The sequence below is a fragment of the Ursus maritimus genome, unplaced genomic scaffold, assembly GCF_017311325.1.
Source record: "Ursus maritimus isolate PB19 unplaced genomic scaffold, ASM1731132v1 scaffold_18, whole genome shotgun sequence".
In the NCBI taxonomy this organism is placed as follows: Eukaryota; Metazoa; Chordata; class Mammalia; order Carnivora; family Ursidae; genus Ursus; species Ursus maritimus.
The window spans coordinates 47,285,571-47,306,133 of NW_024424230.1; the positions used below are offsets into that span (position 1 = coordinate 47,285,571).

Sequence of the window (20,563 nt, forward strand, 5' to 3'; positions counted from 1 at the left end):
AAGAATTCCCCGGTCTTGGAAGACTCAGACTGGCCACCATAGAATGACTATAACCAGTACACGAAGAGAAGTAAAAAAACATCCCACAAGTCAGGAGCCAAAATGAAATAGCAACATTGTGCTGTGAAACAGTCCCCTGGTTTTCTGAAATTCAGAGACCGTTCAGATCATTTCCTACCTTCTGGTGAGTGTTAAGGACTTCAACCTCAGATGAGCTGGGAGACTTGGTGGCACTTTGCAAAAGGAGGAAGTAGAAAGGAAAACCATTCTGTTTCTGGGTCTTAGAGTGTATTTCATGCAGAGGGAAATAAACTCTGGACTCTTTAAAAAAAAAAATGTTTTCAAGGATTAGTCCTACACAGAATGCTTATAGTCTCAGATACTCTCATAGAAAACTGGGTCCTTTTCACGTATGAAAATTGTTCCCGATGCAAACTGACGGTGATAACTAACTGCATGTGCCAACTTCAAATAAACCAAGGTATAAAGCAGATCCAGAAGGACAGTTCGTTGAAAGGAAAGCCGAAGGCAAGTGGCAAACATCACATGCACTTGTTTTACACGAGTATCTCTAGCCACATACAGTATCAAGATGAAACTAAAAGGGAAGGAACTCACTGTACAGAAGACAAAACAATACCCTTTTTATTTTTAAAACTTTGGTGAAATAGGTTTCCATACGACATCCCATTTTTTAAAAAATTAATGTAAACCAACCTGCCTGTGGGTTAGTCACACTCTAGACTTCATCGCAGTGGGTACAGATGCCTGGGAATATTTACAAATGTTATCTGTTAGGTAGTAAAGTTTCGTTGCGATTTTTCCAGCACGTATTCCACAGTAAAATAGAGGGGATACTGGTGTTCTTGTACAAAAATTCTTAACAGATGGATAAAGGCAATTTTCCTGAGAGAAGATTTGTTCTTGAAATATTTTTCCTTCACAATTGGAAATACAGAAATGGGATGCGGTCGTAAAAGAAGCGTAAGAATGTCTAAGTTAACATTTTTTTCTTTTAAATTATTTAAGTACCATTAAGTTAAAATGTTTACATTCATTATAAAAAATGTTGTTAAATCTTATGCAAATGATTTAACACTGATTGCTGCAACGCAAATTGCACTTTTTAAAAAAATTATTGTTTACATGGAAGAAAAATATCTTGTCTGCTACCCTGTTTACAAATCCCGACTGACTTCGGGTCAGTCACACGATGTGAGCTTTGAGAAACGTCAGTCACAGTGTACGTTACAGTCAGAATGCAGTCTCGCAAACTGAGTAATAGTTTCGACTCCGCCTCCAGAGGTGTGTACCAAACGGCCTCAAATGGTCTTCTCCACGAAAGCACGTGAAATTCAGGTGTGGAAAAGGTACGAAGAACTTCTGGAACAACCAAAACCGATCAGAAGAAGCACATGATTTGGGGCAATACACATAAAACCTTTTTTTAAAAAAATCTCTCTCAAGATTCCTTGGCAGGCAAGGCCCCGGTCCCAGTGCCGGTTTCTGGAAGTGGCACGGCGGACCTCAGGGCCCCCGGCAGGCCCCGAGGCAGGCTGGCTGGAAGGGGCCGCGGCCAGGGAGGAGGCGACACGCTGCGGGCTGCACGGGCCCTTCCCTGGAAGCTCTCCATCTTCTCTCTGGCCCTTCAGAGACAGGGGCAGGGTGGTAAGGCAGAGCAGGCCTCTCGGGAAATACATCTCTTTCAAAATAAAGGCACGGAAATCACGCGTCAGAGGCATGTTCGGTCAGCATCCTCGCCCTGGTGTGGACGGCTTGACAAAACCCCAGCAGGCCGTGCGCCCTCGCTCCCCGCAGCGGGCTCAGGCCAGGGCCAGGGCGCACCAGGAATCCTGTCTCACCGAGGACGTGACTTCGGCCGGCGAGGCCAGGCTGACGCCTATGTACAACCCCTCTTGACCTGAGTACTTGAGCTCGCTGTTCTCGGCGTTAGCGCTGTCTCCCGCGCCAGACATCACTGGGGCGCCCGCCTGGCGGAAGAGAGGGATGGAGAGGGAGGAGAGAAGGGGAGAGACGGTTATCGACAGATCTGTCAGGCGGCACTCTCCTGCAAGGTCAACACCTGGGGACAAAGGAGACGGGCAGCGCCGCTGGCCTCACCCTGGCAGCGTGAACTCTTAGAAACGTTCTCCCGCGAACTCGAGAGCTCGTGGCAGCCACCACCCAGCGAGATGCACGGCGGGACAAAGGTAGGAAAGGGCAACCGCGGGAGGCCTAGTTGTAGGCAGTGCAACCTCTCAGAGCTCTGACCGTGAAACCAAGCACACCACCTAGGTGAACAGGGCTTCCTGATGCCCACACAATCTACTCCTTTCCAGAGAACCACAGAGCAGCGCGCACACACACCCAGCAGAGCCACAACCGTGGCGCTTATGCCAAAGTCTGAAATGGAGAGCTACACAGCTCAGCAAGGCCTAATAAATGACATTTTTGAGCACCGACTTCATGGAAAATTAACTCATGCATACACAGGTTTTAATATCTACCTTTAATTCTTTGCAAGGAGAACAGGCCGTTTTGAAAGCAGATCACATTATAAAGAAAACGCTAACAGCCAGTATCTGTCATGGTTGCGGCAATGTTTTGTTGAAGCAAAAGATCACTGCTCTCTTGTTTCATTCATTCCTTCCATCCGAATGAGGAAGGCCAAATAGAAAACATGATATAACGTAGTAGCGTCAAACCAAAATAACTAAAATCGTGTTTAGACTACAGTTTGAGAACACAGTTGCCTTTGACTTTAAAAAAAGAAAATCGAGCCATGACTAGCGTGACGCCCAGGCTGCTCGGTGTGCCTCCAAGGACAGGGGTCAGTTTTGTGCACAACACCCACAGAGACAGTGCCCCGTGCATGCACAGTGTTTCCAGAGGTTGAAGATCCAACACGTCTGCGTGGAGCATCCTTTACCAATCTGAGTTCAGGCACACACCATCTCCGGTGTCCCAACTCGGCCCGGACACCTGCAGAACATGCCACTGTTCTCTCCAGGGACACACGGTGCCGACTGCCAGGTACAGGAAACACAGGGGTGTTTCCCTCGGGATTTGTATGCATGTTGTGCTTGGTTAGGAAGTTACAGGATCGAGGGCTGTCTGGGTGGCTCAGTCGGTTAAGCGTCTGCCCTCAGCTCAGGTCATGATCCCAGGGTCCTGGGATCGAGTCCCGCATTGGGCTCCCAGCTCGGCAGGGAGTCTGCCTCTCTCTCTCCCTCTGCCCCTGCTCATGCGCTCTCTCTCTCTCTCTCTCTCTCTCTCTCATTCACTCTCTCTCTCAATTAAATAAACAACATCTCTGCAAAAAAAAAAAAAAAAATAAGCTGCAGGATCTGTAAGACGATGCAAGTGACATCCAGGGTCCCAAGGGAAAGAACAGGGCGCAGTGACAGCTGGCACAGCTGAGATTCATCAGCCTTCCATCCACCTGAAAACACCACCGACCACCCTGTCTACACAGGGACCGCATTTCCCTCTCGAGAGAAAAAGACAGGAGAGGAAAGACCACCACTCTCTCATGCAAGCCCACATCTTTTTGGACAAAGAATGGAAGCCACTGTGGCTGTGGAGGAGCCAAGGGCCAGCGCCCCGGATACACGATGTTGCAAGTCCCCGCTGTGATGTGACCTGGGCAGTCATCTCTGTGGTCTTCTGCCTGAAAGCCCAGAACCTCGCCTTAAGTCAGACAGACTCTGAATGAGGCTCACTGAGAAACTCACAGCCGAGAGCAGGCTCAGAAGAACGGCAACGCATCAAGGGGGGCCTCGCCAGACCAGGACTGACACAGACACCTGGGGGCAGCGCCTTGCGTCGGTCAACAGACCAATGCCGCTTCCATGATTTGGACAAAAGCATCCTGGAAACCTGAGAGGCTGGCATCTGGGAAAACTGAGTGAGGGGTACAGGACCCTCTGTGGCGCCTCTGCGATGTCTCTATAAGCCTAAAATCACTCCAAAGTAAAAAGTTTATTAAGAAATAAAAAACAGGGGGCGCCTGGGTGGCACAGCGGTTAAGCGTCTGCCTTCGGCTCAGGGCGTGATCCCGGCGTTATGGGACCGAGTCCCACATCAGGCTCCTCCGAAATGAGCCTGCTTCTTCCTCTCCCACTCCCCCTGCTTGTGTTCCCTCTCTCGCTGGCTGTCTCTATCTCTGTCGAATAAATAAATAAAATCTTTAAAAAAAAAAAAGAAAGAAATAAAAAACAGGGCGCCTGGGTGGCTCAGTCCGTTAACCATCTGCGTTCGGCTCAGATTGTGATCCCAGGGTCCTGGGATCGAGCCCCGGGCTCCTTGCTTGGCAGGGAGCCTGTCTGCCTGCCACTCCCCCTGCTTGTGCTCTGACAATAAAATTTAAATAATAAAAATTTAAATAATTTACAATATTTTTTAAATAAATAAAAATTAAAGATAAAAAAAATAAAAATCTAGCCATGATTCCATACTTAAATCATGACTTTTTCCTTCTAAAAATCTCAGAAGTCTGTTACTTCTTCCTAGCTTTCAGGGTTTCATCCCGTAAGTTACTGGCTATTTGCTTTTTGACACAGGTGTTTTGTGCTTTTCAAAAACATCGCTCTGTCTGGCTCAGCTGATGTGACATCCACTTCAGAGAAATGTGGGGCACCAGACACAGGCTGAACTGAATGGAAGGTACACTGAGCCCCCTTGGCTCCACTCAAGGGCCAGAAGTCAATGTGGTCCTGCTCTTTCTGGAACAAAAAACATCTGATTTTCTCTTAATTCTCACGATAACTGCATGAGGCTGGGAAGGAAGGCTCCAGGAGGTCTGGCCGTGGGAATTCCTATCGGCCCATCCCAACTTCCCAGTGCAGCCCCTCACAGATAACCAATCCTTCTCTTCCCTGGCAAAAACGAGGGTTTGTAAAAATCCAGCCACGACAGTACCACCACACTCCAACTTCTTTAACAGGAGACTTTGGATGCATAATAAAGCAAATTTCATGAAGTCACTTAAAACTTAAAAAACAGATTTTGAAATGGCTGAAATAATCCCGTCAAACACATCAAAGCGATGGTTTGGTCGCCATAAATATGGTAATTAATGTTAGCCATTAATTCCAGAAACTCCACTGTGAGCAAGCCCAACAGGACTCAGACTTAACCCCCGAAGAAGTAAACAAAAGGGTGATACTCAATTACAGAAGGACTCATTTTAGAAAGGAGCTGCCATACAACTAATAAAAAGAGTGAGTGCAATTATAAATGATTTATGTCACATCCAATCTTATACTGATCTATCTATTCCCAGAAAAAGCGCATGGACGTTTATCCGGCTAAATCTGACCCTCACCACAGCAAGTGTTATTTTTTAACACAAAAAGAAAGGGTACCCGATTGGCCCAGGAAGCAGCCCACCTCACCTGGCCAGACATGCTGAGACAGCAGAGGGGTGGGTCACCACCACAAGTCAGCAACAGGACACATCAGCAAGGCAAGGTGCTTAGGAGAACCAGGCACCGGGACCACGAGCCCCAAAGAGACAGTCGCTCCCTGGATGAGCTCCCAGGCCAAAGACACACGTGACAGTAACAATGACCAACTGCCGATCACGCGTGGCTGAGATATGCAGGTGGAGCAGTAGGTCGAAAACCGAATCAGAGGGGAAACGATTCCTGGGAATGGGCCGCATGCAGCCTGCAACAGCGGGGACTGGTGTGGATGGACTTCCAAGCACTACCCTGGTTCAGAGGTAGGGTCACCTCTCCAAGCCGCCTCCTGGGTAAACTCGCCTTCCCATCACCCATCACGTAGGGCTGGGACAATTCAGCGCTTGTGGAAGCATCAGGGTGAGGCCTTGCCATGGTAAGCACACTGGTGAGGTGAGGGCAGTCAGAATGCGAGGCCTGCAGGACATGCCAGAGGCCTTCTGAAACAGAAGGATGGGCAAAGGAGGCAAGGAGACAACGTGAGAGAGGTAAACTAGAAGGCCAGACTTGAAACTCCCTATGCCTCAGGTTCCTCACCTAGGAAATGGAAACTATTTTCTTCTTTTTAGATTTTATTTATTTTAGGGAGAGAAAGAGAACAAGCAGGGGGAGGAGCAGAGGAAGGAGGACAAGCCGACTCTGTGCTGAGTGCAGAGTCCAATGCGGGGCTTGATCCCAGGACCCCGAGATCATGACCTGAGCCGAAATCAAGAGCCGGACACTTCATCAACTGAGCCACCCAGGCGCCCCTAGAACATGGAAATTAAAAGACGCACCTATGTCCTGAAGTTATTGCAAGAATTAAATTCATTAACATACACAAAACATTTCCAACAGCATCTGACAACAACAGGGACGACACCAGTATACACTACTATTAGTATTGTAATTATTCTTGTTAAGGAGCACAGACCTAACTTAATCTCCCCAATTCTGCCCTTCACCAGGTGAGTCACCACCATTACTTAGTGGGAGCCCAAGTGGAACTCATTCAGAGCTAACGGAAAACCACCTCCCTCAGCAATGACCTTCTTCTCATTGTTACTGACAACTCTTCAGGAAAAACAACAACAAACAAACAAACAAGGTGCCTCCTTAGCCCTTCAAAAGGTTCATGGGCCTTCTTCAAATCACCACATTAAAGAAATCCTAATACCCTGAACATTATTCTTAACAGTTGAGCAATAATTCCAAAAGCCACCAGCTCAAATACCTATTGTCTCATCTCTGCTCAGTCAAAAATGTTAAGCTCTATGGCAGACCAAGACTCCTGCATCAAAGGGCAGGCAAACCCCAAATTACATGAGTGACTCATATCAGCTCATTTGAAATCAAAAGCAACATATGACTTTCTCAGGAAAAAAATGGAACAAGTGTTTGTGCCAACACTTGAGAACCTTATTTGTAATTGGGGTTATGCTATTTAAACATGAAATACCACAACGTACAGCTTTTTTGTATTATCAATCATACCTTAATAAAAAAATAAAATTGTTATGTAATGATACATAATGAGATCATAGTGATGAGATCTGATGAGATCATGATAACCCCAGTCGCCTCATCCACCGCCAGTGGGCTATATTCTGGTACACGCTTTAGAAGGCAGTTAGCAAAGCCATTAAGAACTTTATACCCTACTCAGCTCTGTAATTTCACTTCTGGAAATTTTATTTGTAAGGAAAGAATTCAAAGGAAGGGAAAGCCTCCACAAGGGAAGACATCCACTGCTGGGTAACTTATAATAGTGGAAACCGTGGAAATAATCTAATGCCTAATAAAATGGGATGGTTTGGAAAAGCAAGGTACATCCGCTCAATGAACTATTATGTAATTATTAAAAATAATAAGATCACGTAGCGAAGTGGAAAAAATCCTGTAATGCAATGTTAACTGAAAAACAGCAGGATACAAATTCTGTCATCATTAGAATTTATGCACATGCAAAAGTATTTCCAGGGAATGCAGTAGAGTGCGGGGACAGGGGACCATCTATGAGCCATCAGTACCTTCCCTGGATTGTTTTAATTGAATGGCATAGTGCAGTCTAACTTTGGGGAAGGTCGAAAACGTCAGCACCAGAAATATCACGCGCAAGCACTTGAGAGATGAGCCAGCCTGGAAAGAGTCATAAAGTAGCATGAAAAAATAGGGAGGACTCAGAGAGGAGGCACTAAGCGAGAGAAGAGAGGACCAGAAGGGGCCCCCATGCACCCCTGAAGTCACCTCCATCCATGCCACCTGCCATCGGCTGGAACCTGGCTGATGTGAAACATGGTTCCACATACGTTAAAACATCAAACACGCTACAATGGGCGCATCTGTGTAACCTGAGTTCTCAAAACCGGTATTCTAACTGTGTAAGAAATCTAGAATTGGCACAACTCTCCTTAAGAAAAACCTGGTTTGTCATACCACTGTCTGTCTGAAGTGCCTTTCCCTCCTAAGTGATGTTCAAGAGGTGCCTACCAAGAATCAGTACAACTTTGGGGGAAAAAATCAGAGAAAACTTACAACCCTGGACCCAGTACACGCACGCACACACACACACACACACACACACACACAAAATTACAAGCATAAATTTCCATTGATGAGTATGTTTTCCCACATCCAGTTAAACCCCTGAAAGGACTTGAGTTTGGATCGCAGACACGTGAACACAGCAAAAGCAGGCACTCCATTGACCTAAACCAACCCAATCCCGCCTGTGTTCCTCAACAGGAGCTCTGATGGGAACGTTTCAGAATGCCCACAGCTGAACCATCCTTCCTCCTCTTGGTGGGCAGCTCACGCAGGCGGAGGTCCTCGCTCTTTCTCTGATCAAAGTGCATTATGAGGGTGGGGCAGAAATCTGTTCTGTGTTTCCATTCACAGCTTATCTGCCCTCCACCCTCCCACAGACAACTGAAAATGGAGGCACTTCCTGTTGAAAGAATGTGTTATCAGCACCAGACTCGGCCCTGGCTTAGCACTGAACTCAGGCCAGGTTAGGTAGGAGACCAGGCAGAGCGGCTGGGCTGGAAATCTCCCTCTTAAAGGAATAAATGACTTCAGGGACAACCCAGGCTTCTGGGAGGCCGGGACATGGAAAATATCCACCAGCCTGTGACGTAGGCACAGGTCACCTTTAGATCACATGGATCTTTTTTTCCTCCTGTGAGAAAACTTTTGGACATATAGCTGAAAAGTCAAGGATTTTTCTTTTAAGATTTTATTTATTCATTAGAGAGAGAGAGAGAGAGCACAAGCAGGCAGAGAGACGGGCAGAGCGGGAGGGAGAGGCAGGCTTCCCGCTGAGCAGGGAGCCCGATGCAGGGCTGGATCCCAGGACCCCAGGATCATGACCTGAGCCGAAGGCAGATGCTTCACGATCTGAGCCACCCAGGCGTCCCTAAGCGTCCCTAAAAAGTCAAGGACTTCTGATTTGACTCCTAGAGTCAGTGCCCAGCAGTGTCTGGCTCCGGTGAGCTCACCCACCCTGTCAGTTCTCTCTCTTTTCCACTACCTCACACACCCGGTGGCAGGCAGGCCCCGAGGCAGCCCAGCTCCTAAGGCAGCTCTGGAGAGGAGACGCATCACAGCCAAGGCAACCCTTCCTGACAGGAAGGGCCATTCCAGAACAACACAGGTTCTCTAGCTTGTGAATTATAAACATCAATTTCATCTTTGAGAAAGGAAAGCACAAAGGAGTCAAAGGGGGTATGTTCAGTCCACCATGCTGTCATCTCTCTGACCGGAGCCCTGATCTAAAGAAACAAAACACAGCACCCCAGGCAGGCTGAGGCTGAGTTTGTGATCATTCCCAGAGCTTAAGACTTTGATAATGATCACACTGCCTCCCTAGCTCCAACTCAGACTGTCCGCTTCCATGGCCTCTGATCTGTCCTTCCTACGCATCTAAGCAACTTGTGGTGACGGCTTTTTCTTGTGTGAGGGGAAGCCGGCCATCCCTCACGGCCAACGCTCTCGTCCCTGCTTTCGTAACCTCTAGGTTAGGCTCTCGCAGTGCTTTACAGCAGGCTGCGCCTCAAAAAAGAAAAGTAACAGCTATGTGTCAATTCCAACAAAGGAGAAACACGTTCAGATAAGTCAACTTTCACTCTGAAAACCATACTCATTTCACTTTGGAGGGAGACACCAAAGTGACTCACTGTGAGTTTAGGAAGCAGCACAAGAAGATAAACACACACACAAGGTTTCTGTCTCCATCGCGACCCGTAAATATCGTCAGTCACCACGAACCCCTGTATGTCTCCCGTAACAACTCGATCAGCGCAGAACATCACAAGCACCTTCTCTCACACAGAGGAAGAGTCACGGTCACGACAGCCAATAACCGAATCCAGTTTTTAGCAGCATGTTTAATTATTTTTTTGTAATTTAACAAGCTGATTCTTCAATGGAGAGCTCACTGGCTGCCCCCTTGGGCCCTTTCACCCCTTCTGGGCCCGAGTAGGCCAGGTTCTATCCATACCCCAGACGCTGCCCTTCCTAAGGGGGAAGAACAATTCTATGCACACAGTCGACCTTGGGCCAAGGGGCAGATTGTTTATACATCTGTACACATTCAAATAGCAGGTTTGTCACGGTGAAGACAGGCACAGCCCGAAGTTTAAGTGCCCTTGGACTAATAGTAAAATGCTGATTACAAGGACACCCGGGTGGCTCAGTGGTTAAGTGTCTTTCTTTGGTTCAGGTTACGGTCTCAGGGTCCTGGGATCGAGCCCCGCATTGGGCTCCCTGCTCAGTGGGGAGCTTGCTTCTCCCTCTCCCTCTGTTCCTTCCCCCCGCTCCTGCTCTCTCTCTCAAATAAATAAATAAAATTTTTAAAAAATGCTGATTACAAACATAAATGGTAGGGGGGAGGGTCTGTCCCACAGCTTGAAGTCACTGGCATTCTGAAGAAAAAGTTTATCTTCTAAAATGAATCAAAATGGATGACTCTATTCTAGTCAAAGTCAAAGAATCCCAAGGAAAAGATTTAAAACCTGGCGAATTATGATCTTTTCTAACGATACTGGCTTTTCAGATTGGATGAATATCTTAATCTCACCATCTCAGAGAAAGCAGACCATGCAGCATTTATTACAGGAAAAGCATTATGAAAGTATTAAGTGTCACAAGGAATGAAAAATTGTGGCTATCAGAAAACTAAAAATATTTAACGCATTGTTACTTTGGGGGCGCCTGGGTGGCTCAATTGGTTACGCGTCTGCCTTCAGCTCAGGTCACAATCTCTCGATCTCGGGTCCTGGAATTGAGCCCCGCATGGGGCTCCCTGCTCAACAGGGAGTCTGCTTCTCCCTCCGTCCCCTCCCCCTCCACACACACACTTGCACTTTCACTCTCAAATAAATACATAAATAAAATCTTAAAATAAAAAAAAAAAACCCATGGTTACTTTGTTAACGCAATAGCTCTACGTCTCTTAACTTCCCCCATCAGGAAAGTAAGGATTTATTTCTAATGTCTTGGAATGAAAAAAAACAATGCCGTGCAAATAAAGCACGGCACTACCGACTTCCAAGATTAAATAGTGCTGTCTCCTTGAGCTTCAAAGAGGTCTGCAGCATCTCCCACTTATGCTACACAATGCTCTTAAGGACCAGATGGCAGGAATTACTTTTCCCTTTTAGGAGGAGGAAAACAGAGGCTTTACAAAACCTTGGCAGCTTACTGTAGTCACACATAGGGCTGCAGCTAGCGCCTGGCTGCCTGACTGTGTTTCCTTCCAGCTGCTGATCTGTGAACCCCCCGAATAAGCTTCAGACCATACCGAGGCTTCACTATGAATCAAGCAAATGAGCTTCATCAGAGCTTTAAATTAAAAGTATGTGTCCTTAATAAGATAAACACACGATTCCGGAGCGTGTGCCTCAGCTCTGGTGAAACCATGCCATGTTAGCAACGAAGACAGCAGCACAGCAAGTAAATTTAAACATTGTCAGATACTGACTTGGGACTATTTACTCACAAGACTCCAACAGGACACCGAAATCAATACCTGTCATTTATCTGTTCAAGTCTTTCTCAAAATCTGAGGTCAACAGAATTATCTGTTTGTGCTCAGCCCCACAAATTCCAAGTGCCCGGTCTGGTGTGATGCGGAGCTGAATTATGAATTATCGCATATACCAACACCTGTCTTCGGAGATGCTTTAGCAACAGGTAGATCTCAACATGCACAGAGCTAACAAGATTGTATTTAATTCATAACCATTAGGTCTTCATATTGCTAGTAACTCTTTTGGCAGACACCCATGAAATGCATAATAAATCACTTTTGTTCCAGTAAAGGAATTCATTTTCTTCGAAGATTCATTTAGCAATAACATTTCAGAGCATTCTAAGCCAGGATTTCTTAAATTTGGCCATGTTTTCCCGTAACATTATTTCATGTTTTGTGACAATTTGTATATTCTTACAGAGGCAGGGCGGGGAGGGGGGGGGAGACTGCAAGGAATCCGTAATCTACAGAGAAACGTTGTGTTCTAAAATGAAGCCTTCTAACCTGAGGCCATGAGAAGGCACAGGACACCCTGCCCACACTTCTTCACCTAGCCTTCTGGCTTTCAGATTGTGATAATGAGTCACTCATTAAACCACAGTCCTGTGATCAATTGGGTGCACATATGTATTATAAACCATTTAAAGGACAATATAGTTGTGCTGACTCCTAAAATATATATAAAGGTATTGGATATTAACATAGTGCAATGCATCTCTAACTCTTCCTCCTCACTATCCTCCCCGTAACACAGGCGTACACACACACACACGCAAACACACACACACACACACACACACACACGCTCGCGCACACAGAAGACTAAAAGGGGGGAAGCCTAGAAAAGGCCTTGAGATCAAAATGAAAGTATGCAAACTCCACATGCGTCCATGTTCCCTGCCAGGTTGGCGTGCGACTTTCTCAGCAAAGGCCAACGTGGTCAGACAGGAACGTGAGTTATTAGAAGGAACTGAAAGAAGAAAGGGAGCCTGGCATGTAGGGAGGGTGAAGATAAAATGCCAACAAAATATTTACGTTCATGGCTTGCAGTGAGTGGCAAGTAGGATATTAATAACTGTGATGATTGGTCAACTCCCTGGGAGTGGTAACAGCCCTGGGACGGGGAGGCAGGAGACATTGGTTCCAGTCCCGGCTTCAACACCGGCTGGTTTTGTGACCTTAGGGAGTCACTCTGGATCCCAGCTTATAAATGAGGCAATAATAAACCCTAACTGCGGCACTCTCACAGACCCTGGCGGGAGATTAATGACTTTTTAACTCTCTTTTTATTCATTTAGAAAAGAGTATCGTGGACCATAAACTCTGCGGGGAAATGGACACTTGCCTATTAAATGCTTTTTCAATGATTTCATAAAAACTAACTGAAGGCAATTTGAACATTCTGAACAACTCCAACTAACTTGGCACCCACGGTGTATTAGATTGAAATCGCAGCATTAGAAGGATGTTAGTTCAGCAACCTTGTATTTGATATTGTAAAAGAGCCTTTTCATAATCATATTAGGTACATCGACCACAGTAAATTTCGGTTATTATTTTATTATCCAATTAACATAGTATTAGCACATTTTATTTAGAAATACATGAAAAGTTGTACAACATGCCTTGTATATTTGGTTACAGGCAAATCACTTCTCTGATGTCATTTTCCCACCTGTTTCTGCAGGACGATTTTTGATGCTCAAATGACTAACGAAAATTCATCAGCTTTCTTTAAGAAAATAACTCTTTCTTCTCTCTGAAGTTTTCAGTGCCATTTACCGTATCTTAATCTAGTATGCCACACTGAAACTAATAATAAACTATGTTAATTAATGAATTTAAATTTTAAAAAAATTAAAAAGTTAAAAAAAAAAAACGCCTGGTATGCCATAGTGGTAACACTGACTGCCAGACCTGGGTCCAAATCCTGCCTCTTAATGCGTACTTAACCTTGAGCCTGTTACTTTGTTCTGAGTCTCACTAGCCCCCTCCCCAAATCAAAAATGGAAATGTAACACCATAGGCAGAGTGGTAATTATGAATAAAAGAGAAAATGTACATAAAACACCTGGCACATAACAAGTACTTGACAGAAGCAGGTTTCTGCTTATGTCCAGTATCTTCTAAGTGATGAAGTATGGGAAAGGGAGAGATCTTCCCAAAAGCAAGAGTACAATGATAAAATGCAAGACTACCACTAATGCCCTGCTCTCCTGCAACTTAAAGGCTCCTGTAAATTATTCAACTTAAGAGATGAGCAGTAATTTTTGTCCCCCCTCCAGGAGCCTCGGGTCAGAACTGCTCTGCGGAGTTCCTCTGAGTGAAAACAACTCATATAATGTATGAGTCCTTCATGAATGTACCTTTCTGTTACTTGGCTATTGCAGGAATAATTAATAACAACAGGAATTATTATTTTGTGACCAACCATAATGCCACAGTAAATCCAGTATGATTCAATCACTGGGAGAAAAAGACAGCAGAGTATAAATTTGCCAATACGAAGTAAGGTACGTGACTATAACGTGGTGCTTTCTAAAATTTGCAAATAGAATCTATAAACATAAAATCCATAAAAAATAACTCTAAATATTAACTACGAAGTACCCAGCCTTTCTTCAGAAGGCCTTCTGAGAACACCCAGGGACGCTACAAGCACCAGGGGTGCACATTAACTCTTTCAAACCAATGTAGCCCGACACTCAGCACCATGCAGCTCAGATGAAGTATTTCTTCTGACAAGATCGTTGAATAGAAGTTATTACCAAAAAGGGACCGCAGTCAGGAACAGGTCTATCTAGGCACATAGCATCCCACAGGAATAAATGAGGCAGGAAAGAAGACCCTTATTTAGTACCAAGAAAATGACCAAATTAAGCAGGTAAGGCCCCCCACCCCACCCCAAAGGCGCAGTACCAGCCAGCCATCAAATCTGAGATGAGGTCCTTGTCTCAGTCTGAGGACGTCTGCCTCTCTCTCTGGAAGTTGTCTATTACCAGCAACGAACAACGAAGGTGCAGAAACATTTCCTATCACCAACACACCATGCCTAATACGTCTCCGTTCAGAAGAAGATTCACCGGGCAGCCAGCCCCAACCATCTTGCCCTCAGAAGCCCTGGGGACAGAGGAACTGAAGCCCAGGCCTACATCATATGCCATGAGGGCATGTCACCAGCTCCCAGGGAGTCCTTTCCCTACTAATTATGAGGGGAAACCCTGCTGGTAAAATGTACGAGCAGGAGCACGCCTGCATTTCTTTATGTCAATCATCAAAATACTCCATGAAGACTGCTGTAACTGTGGGACTCTAGCATAGAAAGAGAGACACATTTGTCGCCACAGATGGGGATTAGAGTCTGTCATTTAGAAATGAAGGCACTTTGGGTCCCACTTAAGGCTGACTTTATACTGATTTGAGTCAGTTTCAAAGGTGTGCCTCCCACTTACTCCACCTGTCTCACCTCCTGCCTTTGGCTCCACACCCTATGCTCCAGCAACACTGGGCACTAACACTATGTCCTCGAACTACCACAGATGCCCATGCTCTTCTTTCTGGAGCGCTCCATCCCAATGTTTCCTTTGCCCTGCAAAAATCCTACTCCGATAGCTCAAATGCACTCTGTGAAGCCATTTCTAACTGAGGTTGCAATCAACCGCTCCCTCCTTTCGACTCCTACCCCACGGTGTCCAGTCATTTAAGGCACTTCCACATCTGCCCAACAGTGAGCTCTGTCTACACCTGCTCCCCACCCCTGTCACCACATTATAAAACAGTCTGAGGTCAGGTACTTGTTTTACTCAATTGTAAACAGGGCCTCCCAGAGCACAGAACTTTCTAAATCGAACAATGAGCATAAAAGCAAGGATTAGTCCGACAGAGTTCATCTCCATTTATTCCAACATTGTATGTTTAATGGTGACTTCAACATTATATTTGCGGTTTATATTTAATAGAAACTTAAGTAGCTTTAAATTTTTTAAAATAGTTATTTATAGAATAACTTTTAGGCAGGCAAATAATGAACGTAAGTCTTACTGCTGATTTAATCCCCAAATTAATCCTTCCTGTCACAAATACCTTTTATCTACAAAATTTGGGGACTGAGCTCTAAAACATATATATATATATATATAATATATAATATATATATAATATTCATTTTATACGTAATATATTTGCACCTATCACAACACCTACTGTATGTATTTTACATGTATGTAAAGAATCCTCCAGTTTTACTAATTTTTAGTTACAAATCATAAGAAGGGTAAGAATTTTATAGATTATTGTATCTTCTTGGAAAAAATAAAAAATAAATCTTATTTGGAGATTGCTAAAACAGAACATGTTCCATGTTTCCCTCCTAATCAATAACAAACCTATAAAATGTAATTTAGCCAATAAACGGAATTCAATGAAAGATTTAAATATTCTCATAATCGACCAGAGACTATAAAAGCCAAAGGAAAATGTTATCTATTTAAGTCAAGCTAAATACATATTTTCAGTAAACCTATAATGTGTAAGAAAACTTTAGCATATAAGACTTTCCTTGGAAAATCTATCTTTAAGTTCGAAAGGCACAAAAATTAATCAATTGTCTATCAAAATTTAAGTTTAACACACTTCTTAACAAACAAGAATTTGAAAGGAACAAGACGGGGCTATTTTAATACTAGGGGCAGGCATGGCGGTCAGCCCCCCCCCCCCCTGTCTCAGAGAAAAAACACACTGCCCTCCCTGTCTCCGACACACACACCACACAGAAAACCTACACCAAAGAAACTGAGTCATAAGGTAGCCGAGTCAGTAACCTGAAGACCATCAGAAGGAATGTCTTCTTTTCCCAAGAGGTCTAAGTTAAAACGCAAATTAGCAACAAGTACAGAATGCTAAGATATTGTAGCTTTATGATAAAATAAGGGAAGACACGAGGCCTCAGAGCACCATGAAGTGATTTCTGTGGCCCTGAGACACTTCTCAAGAAGAATGCTAGGAACCCTGCCCACACCTTCACTGCTGGGGGAGGGAGCCCTGGAGCCTTTGCTCATAGCGGCAGACAACTACCCTCCTCCAGAATACTCAGCTCCTCCAGGCCAGCTCAGGAACCAGCTCATGGGAACCTGGTGCCCCCACATGCAGGCACAGGGAAGAACACCGGATTTAAAAGGAGCCTGCTGGGAACGCCAAGGGATCGTCTCCTACACTGCTTCTCAGGGGGAATTCAAACAGCAGGTTTGCTAGCGGACCGCTGCAAGGATCTTTGACTTCCTTGCTGTTACAATCTTTACGGAAAGATGGCAAAGCAGCTATGTTGCCCCTTACATCATTGGGCCCCCAGCTCCTGTCTTCCACTGGGAGTGTGCCTAAGATCGCCTTTGTTTTGTAGTCAGATGACGCTATGCAAGTGAATAACCCTGAACTACTAATTTCCACACGTCAGCCCAGGGCCGCGGAGATCAGTGGGACGGACCAGACCCATCATCAAAGGAGACTTAAACGCTGCAACCAAGCAGGGCGCTGTGTAGTGCGTATCAGGCACAACCCCTTGCGGATGGAACATTTTCCTCACCTACAGCACTTCCCCAAATCCTATAATCGTTCAGTCACCACACCAGCTGCCCTCCACCATCATACAAATCTGTGACCAAATGGGAAAATGATGCATCTTGTCAGCACAGTCACCTTCACAAATGCTTCCGCCAGCTGCTCACAGACAGCCCCAGCAAGGTCTCCTCTCACAAAGCTCCTCAGCCGCGGGCCGCACACAACTAGACTCAACCCACGCGGAGAAGGCTCTGAACCATGAGGCACACATGCTGGCACTGCTCGGTAGTCACCTGGGGAGACCACTTGGGTCTACAGCACTTACTCCTGGAGGGGGACAGTTTCCAAAGGCAGCCAGCAGACTGGCTTCTGTCACGTGGGCCTAGTTTCCCAACAGCCAAGTCAAGTAGGGGCTCCTGGAGACATCTGTGATGGACTAACGGGTGAGAGAACCTTGGGGGAGTGGGTCCCTGTAGGGAGAGGAGGAGGGCAGGCAATCTGCACCCCCTGCCCCTGGAAAAGGTGTTGGGAAGCCTTTGAGGTCGCTTGGGCTTTGCAAGCGCGTGCGCGCGCGCGCGCTCTCTCTCTCTCTCTCTCTCTCTCTCTCTCGTCTCCTCGGCAGCTCACACAGCCGGCCCCCCGTGGAGGCCGCCTGGGCTAAGGAGTGCTGGGGGCTTACAGCACAAGACCTCACACGGAACTGCTCTCAAACTCCATATCGTATCGCTCTGCCGCCTGGCCTCTAGCAAGGAACAGAGCATTCCTCCGAAGAGGCAAGGGCCGGGGAGCTGTCCCCAGCGTGCCGGGTCTCAGGGAAGGGATGCCCCCACCCGAAGCAGCCAGAGGATGGCCGGCACAGCTCCCGAGGTCCCTCCTGCAGGCAGGCCAGAGCCAGATCCCGCCACTGACGTTCCACAGTCCCCCCTCGGAAGACGACGGATCAGATACGCAAACGGCCCATTTTGAAATTTCACATCACAAAATCATGAATGCAAAACAAACACCACATCCCCAAAAGTCCATTGTTGGGCAAATACCTGTATTTCTGTGCCATTTATCATTCAAATTTGGCTTTTTCCAGGCTTCAGCTGGTCTTAACAAAAAAAGTGACCTGAAGCTGGCAGCGATCTCCATCTCCCCTAGAAAAGGCTGACACCCAAGCCAAGAACCTGGCTGTTCCCCCCGTGCTTTCAAAAACCAGGAGTGTTCTGCCTCATTTAGCTGTTACCTAAGTGCTGCTGAGGACTTAGGGCATAATAAAGAGTATTTTAAAATTCTTTATCTTTCCATTTCCACACAAATAACTGTTTTATCTACCACGTTAGACCCTTAAAATTACTCCTAACCCTTCAATTAAAAAATATATTTTTTAAATGTTTTTTTATGTTAGTCACCATGCAAAAAAAAAAAAAAATCTTACACCAGAGTCCACCTTTATAAAGGCTAGAAATGTTCTTTAACATTCATCTGCAACAAACGAAAACAATGGAAAGGCTTTTTGCCTTGTGACTCTGAATATACTTCTTGTGTCATTAAAGCAAAAGAAAAAGCCCAAAAGAATTTGGGATGGAGGACCAAACAGAAATATCAAATTTAAATTTTTTAATGTTTCATTTTTGCTTGTTAAAGCCATTCAAGGTACAATGAAAAGATACCGGCTCTGTGGTTCCCAAACCCTGGTTAGAAGACACCTCGAGGGCCACAAGCTTCAATTTCACCTGGAGCGCAGGTTCAAAAACACAGAACTCCCCAAGCCCCACCCCCAGAGACTCTAACTCAGAAAATCTAGAGTGGGGCCCAGGAATCTGCAGCATTTCAAAGTACCCCAAACAGGGCAAAGCTAAATGTAAAAAAAAAAAAAAATTACTAAGTAAAAACAGGGATTTTAATGCTGGTGCTTTGCCTTCAACTAGTCTCAGCATAATCCTAAAAAATCACTAGGGCCTGCTGTAAAGTCCCGTGGCCCAGATCTCACCCCAGATCCCACGGAGGTCTAGGGTAAAGCCAAGTTATTCTTCAAGAGCATTCCAGGTAATTTTGGAAAACAAATTTAGGGTGGGAATGTGCTCAACCCTTGAGAAAAACTGAGTTTAAATCACACCTTTACAGAAACTAACTGGGATCCTCAGAAAGCCCCGGCATCCCTATCCTTAGGGGCGTGAATTACTCACAAACCGAATTGCTCCCAGGCGGGTGGCAAGGCCGAAATAAGCCTGGGTAGCATGAAGGCCAGGGCTCCCGGCAAGAGGCCAGCGAGTAAAGGAAGACCAGTGAATACAGCAGCACAGGACACATTATAATGAGTTTTGCTTTTTAAAGATGACTTTAAAAAAAAAAAAAAAGGAAGGAAGGAAGAGAAGCAGAGAGAAGGGGAAAAAGACGGAGTAGCTATGATAAGCAAAAGCGATTTAAAGGCCACAGGCAGGGAGATAATATAAAACCCGAGCTCATCGTTCTCCTGATCTACACCAGAAATACATATATATAGCAGTTCAGACAGAAACCTGGAAATAAAACAACTTCAAGCACTTCAAACCAAAACTTCTTGCTTTTACTTGGGTTAATTTAACCATAAAAAAATGATATAGATCTTAATTAAGAGGTTTGTAAAGTACTTAAGTTTGTCATTTTGTTGACATTCAAATGTAATCTCCTCTGAAAACTATTCTTAGGTATCAGCTAACTAAACTGAACTGTTGGTTTAGATTATTGTACTACCAGATAAGATAAAATTTGAGATAATACACTAGAGAGCAACCCCATTGGCTTCAAAGAGTCTATGAACACTTACCCCTGAGGCTGTCGGTTGTGTTGTAGGGGAAGTATTTTTGCTGCAATCATCTGAGTTAGAAGAGGTGGAAGTTGGAGTCATAGGAACAGAATTACTGCTACTACCTGCAACAGTCAAAATTAACCTCATAAATATACACATACTCCACTCTTACAGTTGGCCAATACTTTACAACCAAATAGCATTTTATTGTATTTACCAGAGCAAGCCTTTGATTTATTTATGTTCTTAGGTTTTCTTTTCCTGGTTTGAATTCCCTCTTTTTTCATAGCAAGCGGTCGAGGCACCTAAAAAAATTTTTCATATAGGCCTTAAGTTTAATAAGTATTATATTGAGAAAAACCCAACTTTAACCAAAGACTCAACATCAGTACTGAAAGCCCTCATTTAAAAGAAGTTGGTATAAATTTCAGTCCAATTTTTATACATGCTGAATAGATCTCAACCTGTACAAAGACTACACTCTCCCCATCAAATGCAGGTTCCTTAGGAGAAAATGAGATGACTTTGCCAGGGAAAATTTACTCCTTCAACTGTTTATTGCTTTAAACTACTTCAATTATAGAATAAAACCACTGGGTACTTATTTTTATTTCGGAGACTGTGCATTCTCTTCCTCCCACACGTAACAAGGTTAATTTCCTTTTTAAGATTGATGGAGTTTATATTTCATGCTATCCTTCAAATGACGGACAGAATGTTGCTAACAATAACTACTGAATATATGATTGCTCCTTCGCACGAATG

At 45.0% G+C, this 20,563-nt stretch overlaps 1 protein-coding gene across 1 annotated transcript in view; it reads right to left on the reverse strand.

Annotated features, from left to right (window-relative positions):
- Nucleotides 1–580: 580 nt before the first annotated feature.
- Nucleotides 581–20,563, reverse strand: part of GATA6 (GATA binding protein 6) — a 30,513-nt gene continuing 10,530 nt past the window's right edge. Inside the window, exons 5-7 of the mRNA XM_040632662.1 lie at nt 20,016–20,103; nt 19,817–19,920; nt 581–1,991 (exon numbers count right to left, since the gene is read on the reverse strand). Of these exons, the coding sequence (XP_040488596.1) occupies nt 1,824–1,991; nt 19,817–19,920; nt 20,016–20,103 (360 nt within the window). The 3' untranslated portion in view covers nt 581–1,823. The remainder of the gene's footprint in view (nt 1,992–19,816; nt 19,921–20,015; nt 20,104–20,563) is intronic.